The 17,996-nt window shown below is 38.6% G+C and overlaps 3 protein-coding genes across 4 annotated transcripts; 1 reads left to right on the top strand and 2 right to left on the bottom strand.

Moving 5' to 3' along the window:
* The first annotated feature begins 213 nt into the window (after positions 1-213).
* On the top strand, positions 214-7,014 carry LOC137938636 (secretory carrier-associated membrane protein 2-like). Of its 2 annotated transcripts, XM_068783616.1 has the most exons (14): positions 214-308; positions 406-513; positions 1,960-2,025; positions 2,153-2,269; positions 2,357-2,419; positions 3,509-3,542; positions 3,631-3,753; positions 4,338-4,400; positions 4,523-4,616; positions 4,733-4,778; positions 4,936-5,003; positions 5,637-5,685; positions 6,518-6,583; positions 6,702-7,014. In XM_068783616.1, exons 2-14 carry the CDS (start codon positions 457-459, stop codon positions 6,786-6,788), a joined length of 933 nt encoding a protein of 310 aa, XP_068639717.1. In that variant the 5' UTR covers positions 214-308; positions 406-456; the 3' UTR covers positions 6,789-7,014. The 2 variants fall into 2 exon arrangements, with proteins under 2 accessions (XP_068639717.1, XP_068639709.1); XM_068783608.1 differs by having other exon boundaries at positions 214-513.
* Positions 7,015-8,434: 1,420 nt separating this feature from the next.
* LOC137943212 (glycine-rich protein 2-like) lies at positions 8,435-8,881 on the bottom strand. Its single transcript, XM_068788904.1, has one exon. It carries the CDS (start codon positions 8,879-8,881, stop codon positions 8,435-8,437), a length of 447 nt encoding a protein of 148 aa, XP_068645005.1.
* A 3,385-nt stretch (positions 8,882-12,266) lies between these two features.
* LOC137943211 (uncharacterized) lies at positions 12,267-12,943 on the bottom strand. The gene is made up of 2 exons (XM_068788903.1): positions 12,820-12,943; positions 12,267-12,481 (listed from the first exon to the last, which is right to left on the bottom strand). The coding sequence occupies exons 1-2, from the start codon at positions 12,941-12,943 to the stop codon at positions 12,267-12,269; spliced, it is 339 nt and encodes a 112-aa protein (XP_068645004.1).
* Positions 12,944-17,996: the final 5,053 nt, after the last annotated feature.

Raw genomic sequence — 17,996 nt, 5'->3', positions numbered from 1 at the left:
GTGGCAGACGAGACGATACTGGAGAATGAGAATGGCTGTAGCCGGGGGGCCTACAAACCAATTATCAGACAAGCGAGGGGATTCGTTTTGGGGTGGTTCGCGAGACACAGGACGCGTGAATAGCGTTAGGGGCCGGGAGTGGGTCACACCCGCCAAATGTTGGTAAAAATTATATTACAAAAATAAAATAGTCGTCTTTACGGCTTTACCAAAGCCACAAAATTGCAGAGCTTCGCCTTCGTTCTCTCCTTTCTCACAGGCACGCAACGACTCCGTGAGGGAGAGAAAGGATCCCTAAATATTTTGACGTATCTTTGCCTCCATTACCTTTTGGAAAATCTTTTCATTTTGTGCCATTTCTTCCTTCTTTCTTTCTCCTGGAAACCTTTTTTTTCGTTTTTTCAGGTCTTGCATTTGCTTTTAACCTCAGAGATCCATCCAAAGTGATTCGGTCTAATGGCCGGAAGATATGATAGCAATCCGTTTGACGAGGATGACGTGAATCCTTTTGCGGTAAGTTTGTGTTATTCATTTCTTCATCGATCTGCGTCCTATTATTTTCCTTCTTCTTTTGATTCATTCCTATGTTTTAGATTTTGTGACCATTCATCTCCAAGGTGTGAACGTCTTGAATTTTGCATTCATGTTTAGGAATGCTAAATTTTTTTTAGTATGTAACGAAACCGGAGTTTTTGTTTTAATTTTATCTCCGGGGCTCAAGTATAAGATATGACGGTGTTGATTATCGTCGAGGTCAAATTTGTGTTGATTACGTTGGCTGTCTGCTGTAATCTCGTAGATCTAGGTTTCTGCAGACGTACTTTGTGAAATTGGTTTGATTTCACCAGAAAACATAGATTCTGGGGAGCTGGAATGTCTAATAAGGAACAATAAGTCCATATGACAGAAGCAGGCCTACCATCCAGGGAAAGGGGATTGCTGATTGTAAATGCAATGTACTTTAATACTTTCGTTGGCCCATAAATCGTTGCCTACATGCGGATATTCAAATTTTGGATAATAAAGTAGTTATACCTGTCCCAGACAGAATCAGCAGTCTGAGGGACTTGACCTGTTGTTAGATGTAGTTGAAGAAAAAATCTTTGGAAAGTTGAAGCCAGTGCTTTTAATCTGGAAAGAACTATTGATAAGAAATCAAAGAGGCAAATAGGTGAAAGAAGTGTTAAATGATTTTTCTTTTTGAGCTCAGATGCACTGTTTGTCTTACATGGTGTTTGTTACTTGCAAAATAACCTTTATATCTGGACACCCTTGGCTACAGATATTTATTCTGGATGAATGAAGTGCATCCTGTAGCAATAGAAGAGGAAACACTACCAAGAAAATCAATCACTAAACCCTTTTTCTTGGGCCTTTAATACGATCAAAGCTATTTCAACAAGTTCACCACATTCTGTTTCAATTATGGGCCTTTCTATATGGTGATTTATCTGTCTCGTTTCCATTTGCTAAAGTGAAACGAGTTCCTCATAGAACTCCAAATTTTTTTCAGATTCTTTAGTAGAGTATTAAGACCTTACTCGGTTGAGGAAAAGAAAAGGACATTTAATCTGTACTGCCCAATTGAGGGTGGGTGTTTTTCACTATGTTCAAATAGTCTCCCAGAGGGAATGTGCTGGTTTAGGTGAGAATTTGGTGGAAAGATCACTTTTTCTATTTTAAACTCTGTTTCCATGTGGTGCAAAGAGCATCAATGATGCAAGATGAGGTGTACTATTTCTTGTTTTCTGTCTCTCGTTAGATCTCTAATTTGGAAGTCTTGTATGTCTTTTGTTTAGATTCTTTTTGTTGTTACTATCTTTGTATATGAAAATTCATCAATCAGGTATTTTATTTATTCCAATTTGTTAATCAGCTTCTCTTAGTTAAATAAGTCTGTTTTGGTTGTGAGCTGTACCTGGCTAATTTAAGCGATTCCTTACATACTTGTGATACCAGGATCCTGCAGTTAGAGGAAAAGCTTCAGGTCAATCAAATTACAGTGGAGGTGCATTTTACACTACAGTAAGCTCCTCCTTTTTTGCTTTTCAAGAGGCACCAGTTTGTTGTATATTTGCATATTTTTCATGGTAGAAAAATGTTTCCATTTTCTTAGACAAATCATTTTAATTTGTTATGTTGACCTTTCTAGAACCCTGGGAGTGTCCCTTCTGCTCCAAATTCAAGGCTGTCACCTCTTCCTCCTGAGCCAGCTGATTTCAACTATGATCGTGGTGCAACAATTGATATTCCCCTGGATTCATCAAAGGTATCTATTGTGAAGGGAAGTGTTTTGATAATCCTAGATCCGTGGCGGTTTTTTATTTTTGCTAAGCATGTTATCTTTCACTTGTAGGACCTAAAAAAGAAGGAGAAGGAACTTCAAGCTAAAGAGGCAGAATTGAGCAAGAGAGAACAGGTACATGCTCATGCGTCTGCTTCATAGTTTTAGTAGCTGTATGGTACTCTAAGACTCTAGTTCTGTCAAGTGACTGCAGAGTTTGTTTCTTTTTCAAAAAAAAATTTAAAGTCTCTGAAACTGTTACCTTATCTTTTGGGTTTGCTTTTTTCTGGTTGCCTCCTTTGGGAAGATGAGTGCTGGTTACTCATAAAAATAGTTCCTTCTATATGTTACCTGGTTTTATTATTATTCTAATAACAGCTAGAAAGAAGGAATCCATCGAAGAAACTCACCAGGGAGCAAAGAGTACAAGAAATGAGCGAAAACAGTGCAAAACAAATTGCGAATAAAGGTCAAAGGGAAAGAGAAGATCCCATAGCAAGGTGCTGCCTGGGGACCCCTTCCCTAGCAAAAGTATCGGCTAAGCCATTAGCCCTAATTGGGGTGTTCTGCCATGTGAAATTCAAGTTTTTACAAAGGTCTTCAATTTCTGCAAAATACATTATGAAGTGACTGGAAAGTTTTTCTTCCTGCTTGCCCAATTAATGACAACTGGAGAGTCCCCTTCTATGTATTACTTTTGGCTCACATGGGAGTCCTGAATATAGTTCGCATATTTCTATATTCCCATCTTCTTGCAAACACTATGTTCAGTGATACACAACCAACCCCGTTGAGAGATAAGGAGCTTTGGATTTTCTTTGCTGGAGTGATATGCTAATTTGAAATGTTCATGATAAGCATTCTTTTTTCTTAAAGTGCTTGGAGTCCAACACCTAAATAATTTTTAAGATGTTGTTTACCAAATATATCCGGTTTCCTTACCTCTGAAACTTTATACAAGTATAAATGATTAGTTTATATTCTGGCTGGAAAAAGATCATGTAAGCTCTTTCTTTTTGGTCATGAATGTTCAGTCATGTTATATTTGAAGGCTCATTTGAATGCTCAATCATTGCTGCAATTCATTGCAGAAGCACTTGCTACTGTTTATCGTTGCTTCATATTATATCAATCTTCTTTCCCATTTAACATGTTAAGCTTTTTCCTGTAAGAATGTGGAACATGTTAATTAATTATTGTGTTACTAATGTGGATCATAAACAGGAACTGAAAAGGAGGGAAGAAGCTGCATCAAGAGGTATATTCTCATTGCAATTAAAAATAGTTACATGCTATAGTAGTTTGGAAAGCTTCTTATGTTATGGTTCTACTTCTCCTTTTTCCAGCTGGAATTGTCATAGAAGAGAAAAACTGGCCACCGTTTTTTCCCATTATTTACAATGATATTGCTAAAGATATTCCAATCCACCTTCAACGGATGCAGTATTTTGCATTTGCAACATTGTTAGGTATGTTTTTTTTTTTTTTAAATTCCAGTACAATCTGTGTTTGTTTTGTTCAGCTTTTAAAGGTCTGTTGCTTTTGTTGAAATTTTATAATACATTTTTTTGTTGTTGCATATAATAAAAGTCTTTATCTTTGTTTCAATGTTCTAGCATATTGTCCAATTGTAGCATTCAGTGTAGCCTCTCATTTTTAGTGTAGTTACAACAACTATATTACCAATTATCATAATGAGTTGTTCTGTCACTCCGAAAAAATCATACTGCACGTGGATAGAACTTCCCTCCATGTTAATTTTAATCATTTTTTAAATGATCAAATTAGTGAATTTTTAGATTTTATTTATTTTATGAAAAGTGGTTTTATATTCATTAACCGTGTCAATTAAAAACGGCACACTTGTTAGTTGGTGACACAATTTTCTGTCAAATATTGAACACATACTTGCTTGGTTGACTTGTGTTGTCTTTTTCAGTGCTTTTTATTTATATTCCAGTAGTTTGCTTACAAATGATCTATGTAAACATGTTTGTTTATAGTTGGTTGTTAAACAAAACTATTTTCTAATTGAGCTGGGGTTGTTGTATAGGCTTGGTAGCGTGTCTTCTATGGAATGTAATAGCAGTTACAGCAGCCTGGATAAAAGGGGAAGGTAAGCCTAGAAATTAAACCATATGTCATTTAATAAATATTTTTTTTCTTATTTTAATTTAACCCATTTTTGCATATGGACTATAACGTTGAAACCTATGGCTTTTCTCTATGATTATTTAGGTGTAAAAATCTGGTTCCTGGCCATTATCTACTTCATATCTGGGTGTCCAGGAGCATATGTGTTATGGTATCGCCCTCTCTACCGTGCTATGAGGTACAGATACATAAGTTGTCTTTGTTAAAACTTCTTTTAGCCTCTTACAAGATGCAGACTCAAGCTTACCTCTTTACATGTATTTATGATTTTACTGGATTCTGTTGCCATTTCAGAACTGAGAGTGCTCTGAAGTTTGGGTGGTTTTTCTTCTTTTATCTGGTAAACTGCTTTGTCCTTTCACCTTTGGCATTGATAGGGTTTTCTTTAGTGTATAATTTTTTGTTCATTAATCAACATTTTATTATTATATTTTCATTGTTTCTGCTAAAAAAAACTGGTGGTGATAACCTCACTTTTTGCTTCTCTTATGTTACAGCTCCATATTGGATTCTGCATCTTTGCTGCTGTTGCTCCTCCTATTATTTTCAAAGGAAAATCTTTGACGTAAGTAATATGTTCTGCTAGAAAAGTTGCTTTTCTAAAGGTATATCTGTGGTTTTGAGTGATACAAACTTTATTGTTGTAGTAATGTTCTGAAAAAAGGAGTGGTGGCACAATTATTTCAACATGTAAGATGTAAACAGTAATCCCCTGGAATTTGATTTGCAATGGTACTGAACTGTTGAAAAAGTTGAGATTGTACTTTATTGGGATTAGCAACTTTTGATGTACTAAATCTCTCTCTTGACCCCTCTCCCATTCACTAGAACACTGTTTTATGGGATTAGCAAGAAAAGTTTTCATGTATTCTCTCTCTCTCTCTCTCCCCACCTCCTGGTTCACATGAAGACTGTTTTATTTATGACCACCCAAACATATACATGAAAAAAACAAAAAATGTGTGCAAACTCAAGTAGCTGCTGAATTTTCTTGTCATTCCTATCTTTATGATCTTAGTGGACTAGGTGTCCTCAGAAATGCCATTGCCATCTAAAAAAACTGTGAAAAGAAAGAGCCTGGAAATTGATTTCATGGTAGTTTTCTGCGTTAGTTCTTCATCTTTTTCAATTCTCATGAAACTTGGTTACTTTTAGCAAATTCAGCTGATGTTTCTCTTGTATTTTAAAAAATGGACAGGGGTATCTTGCCAGCAATAGATGTTATTGGTGACCACCTTCTGATCGGGGTATGTCTTGCTGGTTTTACTCCTACTTTTTGCCTTCTTTATTTTATATTAGCAGTGAATTTTATTTAAAATATCTGCATTTTTTAATAGCCCAAAAAGTGCATTTTTCTTAGATATAGATGCGCAATAGTTGGTATGGTAATCTTAGCATCTCAGCCCAAAACAATGGTTGAATTATCACCCATCGTTTCCAAACCCTGCAAGTCGACCTGCAACTTGACAAGTTTGATTTGGTTTTTCATGGGGGTGAGTTGAGTTGCCCCTTCTATTTAGGGCAAGTCCCCTCCCCGCTTTACCGTGTCCAGCTCTGGACTTGGAGTGACTTGACCTGAGTTTTGATGAACCCAGGTTAGAAACCTTGATTATCACCATTTGCAGTGTAAACAACTATGTTCTGTTTTGCCATTGACAGATCTTATCCCAAACCAACTAAATTATTAGCAAGAAAGATAAAAGCAGTACATGAAATTTTTAAGTATCAAATAATACAATACTTTTTTTCTATGCTTCTCTTATCAAGAGTTAAGAACAGTCGGTCCCTTGAACACCCTGGTTTTGATTTAATTTCTTATAGTAAATTAGGAACATAAGAGGGTATTTCATTTTCTGCATTGTTTTTTTTTTCTTTTGCTTTTAGGGCAGATGCTGAGAATAGATTGTGGAACATGTTAAATGTATAGGGGGTTTTGAATGACTTCACGATCTCTTCTTGTTATTAGAGGAACTTCACAATTAAAAAATCTCTTACTTCTAGTAGATGAGGCTACCATGGCTTAACAACTCTGTTTGTAAGCATGCCTTCACCTAACTAATTGTTTCTTGTGTTTCATAGGTCTTTTACTTTATTGGGTTTGGATTGTTCTGCCTCGAGTCATTGCTCAGTGTGTGGGTTATTCAGGTCTGCTTCTCATTGTTTTTAACTTAAATGCATGCTTACTCATCATCAATTTCCTTGCTCATGCTTTGTTTATTTGTTTATTATTTGTGTTTTTGTTGGGGGTTTTTTTCCTCTTCAGCAAGTCTACATGTACTTCAGAGGGAGTGGAAAAGCAGCTGAAATGAAGCGTGAGGCTGCCCGGGGTGCCATGAGGGCAGCATTATGATTTACATAATTTAGCCAGAACATGCCCCTGACGGGCAAGACAATCCCTTGTATTTCAACTCGGGTTTTTTCACACATATGTTATATCTTGGCCTTTCTGATTTTTTCCCCCTTTTTTGTTCGTTTCTATTGTACTAGTAGTGCTGTGTAATTTTGTATTGGTAAGGTATAGTTTCTTTGGTTTATTTTAGCTCCAGACTATGAGTTTATGAAACATCTTTACTAGAGGTCGCTACGAGGAAGGCGAGCAACGTTTTCTTTATCCGATCATGTCATGCATTATTTCAGGAGGCTCCCTAGTCCAGCTTAGAATGATTCCTTTTAGGGGGTGAGTCTCGCAGACGTCTTGATTTTAAGGGACGTGATATCTCAGAGGCCGAATCCGAACGTCTAGAAAAAATACAGATGTCTCTGTAATTTTCGATCCTGGCCAATTGTGTCTATTGCTGGGATAATATGTCAAAACTTAACGAGATGGAATGGAAATCACCTAATAAGTAACAATCGCGCGTCTTTCTTTATCAGAATTTGCGGTGGGTTGGTCCGGGTAATCAGATGGTAACGAAATCAGAGCGGTGGGCAGCGCAACTGTAACAAAGACTGATAAGCCAGCAAAATCCAAACAACCAAATAAACAAGTATTGGCGATGGCGTGTCTAATGAATGCGGGGCAAGATTGAACTGAGTAGTATTACACCACCACCTTCCCAACATGAGAGGTAATGGTTGAAGATAATTAATGGGATGTCCGCGTGCCACCAAGCCAAGTATTTATGTGTTTCATTCCAGAATCCTTGCATTGTCTTTCCTTGTTTATGGCAAATATTTGGATTAGAAATTAAAAATAAAAAAACAGGAGGAATCTTATCATTTTCAACTTTTAAAGCCATCAATGATATTTTCTCGGTTCGCCTTAACTACGAGTCTTGTGCTCTGAAAAAGGATCGAATCGGAGACATTTTGTACTTCATCACATCTCCCCTTCTACTCTCTATTTATTTTTGTCTAATCCCAGACTCCCAAGATCTCGACAAGGCCGATCACTCCATCAGCCATTGTCAAATCTCGACCAAGTATACATACAGCAGCTTTTGACAACTTAAATGTTTGCCAGAATGACACATACACTGTGAGTCATCAATTATATTAACAACCCATGAACACAGACTCAAACTTCATTGGATCACCAGACCTCTGCATTTCACTGCAAAGATCTCTTCCAAGACCTTTCTTCTGTTCTTTCTCCAATTGATAAAATAATAAAGGAAAAAAAGATCTTCAGAGACCAGCAGGCAAGTTTAGCTCTTTGATCAAAAGATATAAACAATTTGACAGAAAGCTGTTGTTAGCGTATCATGTCATACTACTACTAGAAACATTCCTCTTTTATTCATCACATCGTCGTCATACTTGGGATAGATACAAGTCTCTCTCTCTCTCTCTCTCTCTCTCTCTCTAACTATCATCTAGTTACAGAAAATACGTAGTCATAATCTCATAGATATAAATTCATACTACGACACGCTTTCATATAAAGCTAGTAACTGAGGAAAATTTGTGGAAAGAGGAGCAAGAAGGATCAGGATATGTGTTTTACGATTTGCCGCGGGGTACAGAAGCTGAAATGCATCACCCATGGCGTTCTGTTCAGCAGTAAGCGACACATCTCTTCTTGCAATCCATGGAGCAACCCCCACCCCCTCCTCCACCGCCGAAGTTCTTGCCAGAGCGACTGTAAGAATTGAAGCACTTTGCAGGACAGGTGAGCTTCTTCTTGTAACAGGGTCCCTTCTCTTTACAGACCACCGTCGGCCGAAAGATCCCTCCTTTTGAGTGACCGCCGGAGGGCCCGCCGTAGCCTCCTCCGTAACCGCCGCCAATGATTCCGTTCCCGAAATCCGGGATGCCGAAGTTGGGCACGTTGAAGTTGCCCCCGGGGCCGAAGAAGCCACCGCCCCCTCCGCCGCTTCCCTTGGAGGATTTCTTCTGGTCGGCGGGGAAGGCCTCGTCGGGATCCGTGCGAGCCGCGGCGGAGGCTGAAACCGCCGCAAGGAGCGCAAGGGTGAGAAGGAGAAAGCGAGTTGCTGGGGTCATGTCCGATTTCAGGTGTTCGAATGAAGAAGAAGCCATGTGGATAGCTGTGAGGATGAGGGAGCAGAGAGGATTGGCTTTTTATAAACATGCGTGACAGGGAAAAGGCATTAAAGGGGGATGAGGTAGAGGGCAGTTGAGAGCTCAGGCTATTAGGTCAAAGGCAATTATTGCTCGCCTTCCCTTCCTTTACTTTCTCTTCCCTTCGCCCCATGATGCCTTGCCTTGTGTTGCAGACACTTGCACACTCATACAATACCCAATTCATCTCTACCCCTGGAAGCCTCAACTAGGTCGAGTACAGTATCGTACAGTGCATAAATATAGTGCAGTAACATGGATTCTTGATAAGTTACTTCTGAAAGAAGGTGAATTAATTCTAAGATGTGGATGTGGATGGGGACGGAATGGAAACAGCTTCATTAATAAATCAGTTGTGGGGATGGAATGGCCTTTGCATGGTGCGCAGGAGGCGAGCAGGAAGAAATTGGGGAGGAGCCGACCAACCGCTAATTCCTTAGCAGTTGGCACAACGATAATGAAGATGTTTCGTTTATTCTACGTAGATAAGATCATGGGTTCTTTTCGATTTCACTGAATTGAATGGTTTCAGTTAACTGTCCAGAAAGATCTCTCCACTACTGAGAAATTGGGGGACGGCCAACTGAATTGAATTGCATTAGCAGCAGGGAACGACGAGTGGCAAAAGCCGAATGCACCAATAGATTCTTTGGTATAGAACTGGTTTTATGCCTTGTAATTTTGACCAACAAAACAGAATCGAATCCAAGTGTCTTACACCAAGAGAAACCGCGAAAGCATTCATAAAACAAGACAAGTTATTTGCTTTCATCTTACTGTTGCTGCCAATGGATTTAGAAAATTTCACGACTGTGGAGAGGAAATCCAGCGATTTCATGTTTTGCCCACTTTTCCCAGCAACTCTCCGGTCTTGATTCAGAAGCGAAAATGTCATCTCTTGTTTCCGAAATTGCAAGGTTATCCAAATAGCGGAACGGGATAGGATCCTGAGCGGGAAAGTCCACTTGACAAACGGGGGCGAAGGGGAAAAGGGTAGGCCGACAAAACTTAATGGCGGACCTCTCAGTCGTCCCTTCCACTCGCTTTCCGAATTCCATTTTTGCGGGCGTAAACGTGTACCATACGGACGATTAAAGGATCACAGTGCATCTGCGCTGTCTAGGTTGCAGCAGCAGACAAAGACACTCTTCAACATAAAAAAACAGCTTCAAAGCACGCCTCTCATTGTAAAACGACTGTTAGGAGTAAGGGACTGCAGTGGTGAAATCTGAAGGGACGGCATGGCACGGCAAGGCAGGCAGTGGAATAGCTAAAGGTTTTTTCACTGGTATTGTCTTGTGATCTTTATAGTAACAGACAGCCAAAGCAGTGGTAGGGGTCCTCCTCCCGTACTGGCTGTCAGTTTAGAATTAGTGACGAATTCGATTCATTTGCTTTCAAAATCCATACGAGAGTTCAGATTTTTGGAAGAGATATTTGGAGATCAAACCGGAGCCTTCGCATGAGAGAGAAAGGGCATTGTTCCACGACGTGAGGTCGGGGATCTGTGCAGTGCAGAAGAGCAAACGTGATCAGTGATCACCCACTCTTTGTCCAACATATCCAGTCTTTCTTGCACTAACCAAAAGTCAATTACTCGATCGATAGCTCTTAGTCCAGATAAATTTATATAACTAGTTACACGTAAAAAAAATTATAATACGGGATTATTTCCCCATCGGAGGGGTAGAGCAACTGCCTTTTTCTGCCATAGGAGAGGATCTCCTGCTCTCCCTACTATGGCCCTTTTTTTTTTCTTTTCAGCAAATCTCAGTTCCCTGCTAGTCTGGTTCGGTTGAAGCATGAATGCCGACTACGCCCCAACAGATATGAACGGAAAAAGGGGTTGCCTACTTTTGATTTGGGGAACATCAAATCCTATCTCATGAGATAGAGAGAGGAGGTTGGTTCATGCAGCACAATCGCGATCAAATATCTCACCCCGAATCTGGAGAGAGGTTCGCGCTTTTATTACCAAGTAAATGCCGCCTATTCAGAGTGCTATCCTTTCTTTTATTTAACTCTGAAAGAAGTTCATTAGAGCAAATTATACAAAGGGAAGGTATGGTTTTTCTGATTCTCATCGCTTTCTTGTCCAATGAATTGTTCCCATCTCCACTTTTATCAAATAGTTGCACCTTTAGCAGGTCCTGGATAAATAAACCAGTGCTCCCAGTTTCAGATGCATATACTATATTTTTTTTTCCCAGCTAATTAGCATCAATAACCCGCCGAATATTCACTATTACGTACTGCGCCAGTACCTCTTGCATGATCAATATCATATTTATGGACGAAGATGGGATCGGACCAAGCCCCTAACCTGTACAAAAAGGGGCTGGATTAGCCGCTTTCCCTCTCCCCTCTTTGACTATGCAAACATGGCTTCCCCTCTTTTTCGCATCCAGATGAGAGAGTGGAGAGACCTACGGTGAAATAAAGGGGTAGCAGGGCGGGGCACCTCTCCCCGAGGTCGGACCAAAAGTTAGTGCTACTACCTGATATATGCCATCAAAGATCAGAGAGTAGAGGAAAGAAGAAGGAGAAGATGAAACAAAGAGAGAATAAAAAAGAAGCAAAGGAGCTAAAGAGGAAAGAGGGGTAACGATTGTACAAAAAGGGAGTGACTGTAACCCTAGCATGACTAAGATACAAGAAAAAGGTGATAAGAAAATTAGGTTTTACTTAGGGGGGGTTAGTGCGCAATGTAAGTTCAGAGGGAAATGAAATACTATGAAAAGTACTTTCCCGGGGGAAAGTGAGATGGAATGTAAAGTACTTGTTTGTGTTAGTGTGCGCAATGGAAAGTGCAGTGTAAAGTACTTGTTTGTGTTAATGTGCGCAACGGAAAGTGCAGTGTAAAGTACTTGTTTGTGTTAGTGTGCACAATGGAAAGTGTGGTGTAAAGTGAATATAGATTATTTATTAAATAAAATATTTTGATATATTCAACTATCAAAAAATTAAATTAATATTAGTAAATTAATACTAATAGTATATCTGACTATAATATATTAAATATAATAATTAAACAAATGCTTACTTTTATATTATTAAAATTGTAATCAAATTTTAATTTTTTAATATCTAAATATTAAATAATTATACAAATATCGTACTACATAGCGTACTACACAAATATCGTAATAATAAAAATAAAAATAATACAAATATAACTCAATCATCTTTTTAATATAAAAGAAATATATATGTTCATACAAAAGTCCAACACAAAGAAATATATCTATTCATACAAAAGTACAACACAAAGAAATATATCTGTTCATACAAAAGTACAACATAATATTCAATAATTTTGCCATATTTGAATTGCTAAAACATCTCGATAATATGATGCTCTTGCAGATTGTACTGTAGACTCCTTCTGAGTACTTCTTTGAATATCCACATCATCCTCAACATCATCACTACTATTACTGTCTTCAATATCACTTTCATTGTTATCTTCCCAATCTTCTCCACTAGAATCATCTTCTTCATCTTCAAATAAATCCATGTGATCTTTCATGCGTATATAATTATGCAATTCACAACAGGCAATCACAATGTTAACCTAGACATCAAAATCAAAAGGAGGAGCATCTTTTAATATCTTGAAACGAGCTTTTAAAGCCCTACATGTACGCTCGATAGTATTCCATAAAGATGAGTGTCTTCGGTTAAATAATTCTCTTTCATCCGTAGGAGTATTATTCCCAAACTCTTGCAAGTGATAACGAGTACCTCGATAGGGAGCCAAGAACACAGGAAGATTTGCATATCCAACATCATATATATCTATTATAATCTAAAAATATATATAAATTTAAATAGACTATATAGAGAGAAACGATATTTACCTTCAGGAACATAAAGTTTATCTCGTTTGGTTAATGCTGACTTCAATACACGTGAATCGGCTGCTGATCCCTCCCATCCAACAAGTATATATGTGAATTGCATGTCAAATGTACATGCTACCATTACGTTTTGTGAGAGAAAACCCTTCCTGTTCCAGAATCTTGCCTGTTGATCAAATGGGATATGTGCTTTAATATGAGTACAATCGATGACACCAATATAATCCTAATAAAAAAATCATTAATACAAACATATATTTTTATAGTAACTGAAAATTATTCATCAAATGACTTTATATTTACCTTAAAATATGGATAATAGATATCACTGTTCAAGATCTTTGAGTGAGTAAGGTCGTTTGATGTAATCAGATTGTAGTCTGATAACAGCTTTTAACACCTTGTTAAAATACTTACTAATTGTCCAATTTGATCTTTCAAACATCTCTAAGGTGACACTGTAAGATTATTGTTGACCAACAATGATACAAAAATAAGCAAGTTGTTCTTCCACAGATATTGTCCTTGTATCAGATAAAAGTCCTCTACTTTTCAAGATTCCAGCCAACTTGAGAAAAATAGTTTGATTCATTTTATACACTTTTCGAAATTTAATAGGTGATCTTTCTAATGCTTTCTTTAAATCTCGTGGACCACCCATATGATAAGAACGTTGTACTTGCCTATTACAATCGTTTAAGTATGAATGGACAAGGACAAATATAACTGTATAAGCTGCAATACAAATACATATTTTCTCCCTAGTAGATTATCCATGGGTACCTGCAATACTAGACATTGAATAATGAAAACATGGTTCAAACACATTCACTAATACACATTCATAATTGAACAAAAATACTCAATAATCAACGTCATTCATACAAAACCAAATGTGTCTCGTAAATATAGGTTAAAATTGTCAACATCTGTATAAGTCTATTATATTGCATTGAATTTAGCCATCAACCATTTATATTGATCTTCTGGTTTCATCTTCATATACATATCCTTCTTAGTTTTGGTGTCAAGCAATTCCATGGCATAATATTTGACTTCTATGGGCAAGTTAGGTAATGCCTCGAGTACTTCTAACCATGGAGGTTCTACGGGGGGAGTAAAGATGTCTCTAAGGGTTGATGACATATTGTTAATAACCTCAATGATCCTGTTAGCATTTTCAACTAATGGTTCAGATCAATTTCTATGCCGAGTAGAAGAAGTTTTATCCCCATCATTGCTTGGTGCTTTGCTTTTCGGAGGAGCATCACTTGGAGACTCAATAATGTTGGGTGTTGGGATCTCCCTGACTACATCATCTTCATCAATGTCATCAATCATAGTCCCTTCTACAAAAGTCAAAAGGTTATCATCTGACTTCATGCTTGTGTGACTCGTTTTCCCTGTGGCCATACTGTTTCCAACCACAATAGCCAATTTGTGATAGAGCGGACAACCTTCTCGTCTATATTTTTCGGCCTCTATGCGTTTGCATGAAAAATTATCGTTTAAAATTACTAAAAAACATGATTAATAAAGCAAGAAACATAACATTCCATGTTACAATTACAAACCTTTATGTAGTCTTGCCACACTGTCTTACTAGCAGTGACTTTCTGGGTTGCTAGATCCCACCCAAAATCGCTAGTATTTAGGCATGTACTCACAACCATATACGTTTTTTTCCAAGTCCTCACACGGTTTTTCAACTGTTCTACTATTTTTTGGTTCGCTGCGTCCATATTGAACATACTGACACAATCGTTGCAAAATTCGTGTTTCCAAACTCCATTGGGTAATTTGTTACCCATATTGATTTGCTCATTGAGCAAATCAAGCATTTTACAATCTTCGTCAGACGTCCATGTGTCGTACGACCTCTTTGTAGTACTATCCATAATGTCTTTACTTTTCTTCCTTCCAGCCATCTAAAACTCATAACAAGTAGACAATGAAACATAGAGCTTACGAAAGAGCCAGAAACTTCACACATCAGTAACAATTTCCATTACCTTGTTATTTTTATTTTCCAATGTCCAAACTTCCCAAGGACAAACAAAGTCCATGTGGAAATGAAGTCACAAGCAAACAGTTCATATACAAAGTTAAAACCTTCATACATAAAAGGATAAGAAACTTACCAGAAGAGCATCACTGATTCACACAACATAGTTGTTGGAGCCATATGTCCTTAATAAACCAATTTTTTCTTTTTAATATAATTGGTGATATGAACTCACACTAGTTGCCAAGGTCAACAAATTTTTACTTTCCTAGCGGAACTAATTGACTAGATATACTGGTTTGTGCACTTATCAATTTTTTTTTCTGAATCAATTTTAACAAAAGTCAACAGGCAATATGTGTTTAAAAAAAAAAGTCTTGTCCAATGGGGACCCTAGGAAGATATACATCTATGGCCCGAGGATTGAATTTATTCTAATGGGGACCTAATTTATGAACAAATCCAAAAATCCAATTGATAACTTCGTTTATTATCACGTGGCTTTGCATCAACATCTACTCCCTCTCCTTTTCTATCCAAAATAGGAACTGAAAAACAATGTCTGAACTCAAACAATGAAAAAAAGGAGAAAAATGCCCCTCTTCTAGCCCCATGTTTTTTTCTTGCCTCTCAACTCCTGTGGGGAATCATATTATTATTCTTCCTCTGACACTCAAACACGAAATTTTTTTGAATGTAGAGCATGACATTGTTAACCGACACGAAATATTTCTGATGTGAGATTTCTGAGAGAAAACTTCAATACTTCAATATAAACAAAAAAGAAAAAGAAAAAAAACAGAAAAAACGAATGCAAATAACTTCACAAATACCTCGAATCGAGCCGGAGAGGTTACAGAGAGGGAAGACTGGTTCGGCAACGGTCGTCGGTGCTGGGGACAACGAGAGGAAGAGAATCAAGCGTCGGGGAGAGGTCGCAGAGGGGGCGATTGAAATCACCGACAATCGCAAGCAAGGAAGGAGTCAGAGAGGTTGCAGAGAGAGGGGAGTCCTCTCGCCGAAGGTCGTCGGAGCTGGGAACGGCGAGATGAGCGTCGGAGCTGGGAACGGCGAGAGGAGCGTCAGAGATAAGGTCGCGGGGCTATTGAAATCGCCGAAGACAAGCGAGCGAGGGAGAAATTGTTTTTTTCTCCTAAACCCTCGTTCGACAGACGCTCCTCCCCGACAGCGAGGGTGCAAGCTCGGATTTCACTTACCATCGTTTTAAGCCTGAAACGAGGGAAAGTGAAATACAACTGTATTTCACTTTTCCCCATCACTTACTGAGCGCACTAACGGGTTTCGGCCCACTTTCTCCAGTGTAAGTGAAATACATTTCACTTACTGAGCGCACTAACAGGCCCTTACGAACATGGCACATTCTCAATGATGTGGAAAAAATTACCCCTCTCTTTATACATGTATAGTTACTCAAGCTCTTCATAGGGTCGTCACAAAAGTCCAGTGGGTTTGTGTGTTTAGGACAGTCAATGAAAGAGATAAAAAAAAAGTCAGACTAGAGAAGTCCAATGACTTTTTAAATTCTATGTACCACTAGTCTTTGAAAAGCCCAAGTTTCACTGCTATAAGTCATCCTCTTCATAATCCATCAATGAGCCAGTCTTAGTCAAGCAAACATATGAAGAACTTCAACACATTGAATAGGCCGGTCATGGAAGCCTAAACTCAGAGGCTACAAAACAAATGCTAACTATACAATTAGAGTCAGAAGTGACTCTTAACCTTCAGGAAATAATCGAAGTTGTTGGACCCTCGCACTTCATCTGAACCACTCAAACAGCCGTGTTCAATTCCCTGGAGTAATTCTCACCCTGCAATGACTCAGAATCTCATATTTTTCTTCTCCATTAAGGGGGAGGCATGAAACCCAACAAGCGCAGAGAAGGGGTTCCTGACAGACCCACTTTCGCGCGGGAGGGTGAGGCTCTCAGATGGCCAGACGCCACTCCCGTGTTGAGGAAATTAGTAATTTCTACATTTGAGTTGTCCTAGTATTTAGGAGTATCTTACTTAGTTAAGTAGGAGTTTGTTTTGCACGTTGGCTAGTGCCTATTTTTAGTGTTACTTTCAGTTGTGTATTAACCTATTTATATATATTTTTTGTTTATCAATAGATGATAGAAAATATATCCTCTGCTACGTCGTTTTGTATTTTGTTTTTATCAGTGGTATCAGAGCTGGATTAGCGACTCCGAGAAGAAATTTTCATTCAGCGACCCCTCGTCTTTCCTACGCCGCAACTGTAGAAAGAGAAAGGAGAGAGGTCATCAAGAATATTTTTTTTTTTGCAGAGAGGGAGGGCGAGACCCCTCTGGAAAATAAAATTCCGTACAGGAAGAAAATCCCGAAATCAGAGTCGCAAATCTCCGTTTGGGAAGAAAATCCCGAAATCCTGCCATCATCGTCGTCACCGTAGACCTTCTTCGCCGATGCCATTGCCGCCGCCAGTACCTGGTATTTTAAGCGCTAACGCCCGCTTGCATATAGCCTTCTCTTCAGTCCAAATCTTCGAGAGCAGAGAAGAAGTTGAATCTTGCAACTCATTCGCTAGATCGAGGATTCAAAGCGTCGGTCCGTGAATTGTCACCCGCCGATCACCCATCTCCGACAGGATTCCGACTCACTGAGATTAGCGTAGCCCATCGAGATTCCCCAAAATTCCAACAGAAATCTGGTATTTTTTCTCTCCCTCCTCTCTGTCTCGTTTGATGAGCATGGTACGGGTCTAATCGTTCGCACAATTTGAACAAAGTTGCTTGGAGGGCACAACACATGGCTAGTTCAGAGAACAGCTATTACCTCACAACAGTGGGTGGACAACGGAGTTGATTACGACTTGACTTGGGCCCAGATCCTTTTTCCCCCTTGTCGTTTCGGCAGAACCCCGAGAGCGACCTAAGTTCAGTGAAATTGATGGCTTCACACTTTGTACAACCTGCCATTCCACACTTTGTTGGTTACTATGACCATTGGAGCATGCTCTTGGAGAACTTCTTGATGTCCAAAGAATATTGAACAGTTATTGTTTCTGGAGTAACAGAACCAGTAGTAGGTGTTGTACTGACAGATGCACAAAACACAGAGCTTGAAGGACTGAAGTTAAAGGATCTTAAAGCAAAGAATTATCTATTTCAAGTTATTGATCACTCAA

This window comes from Aristolochia californica, unplaced genomic scaffold, assembly GCF_029961685.1.
Source record: "Aristolochia californica isolate CCGP_79_NKW_82.1479 unplaced genomic scaffold, dmAriCali1.0.hap1 SCAF_10, whole genome shotgun sequence".
NCBI classification, from domain to species: domain Eukaryota; kingdom Viridiplantae; phylum Streptophyta; class Magnoliopsida; order Piperales; family Aristolochiaceae; genus Aristolochia; species Aristolochia californica.
Note: the sequence above shows the minus strand (reverse complement) of the source record. Positions and strands in the feature narration are given on the sequence as shown.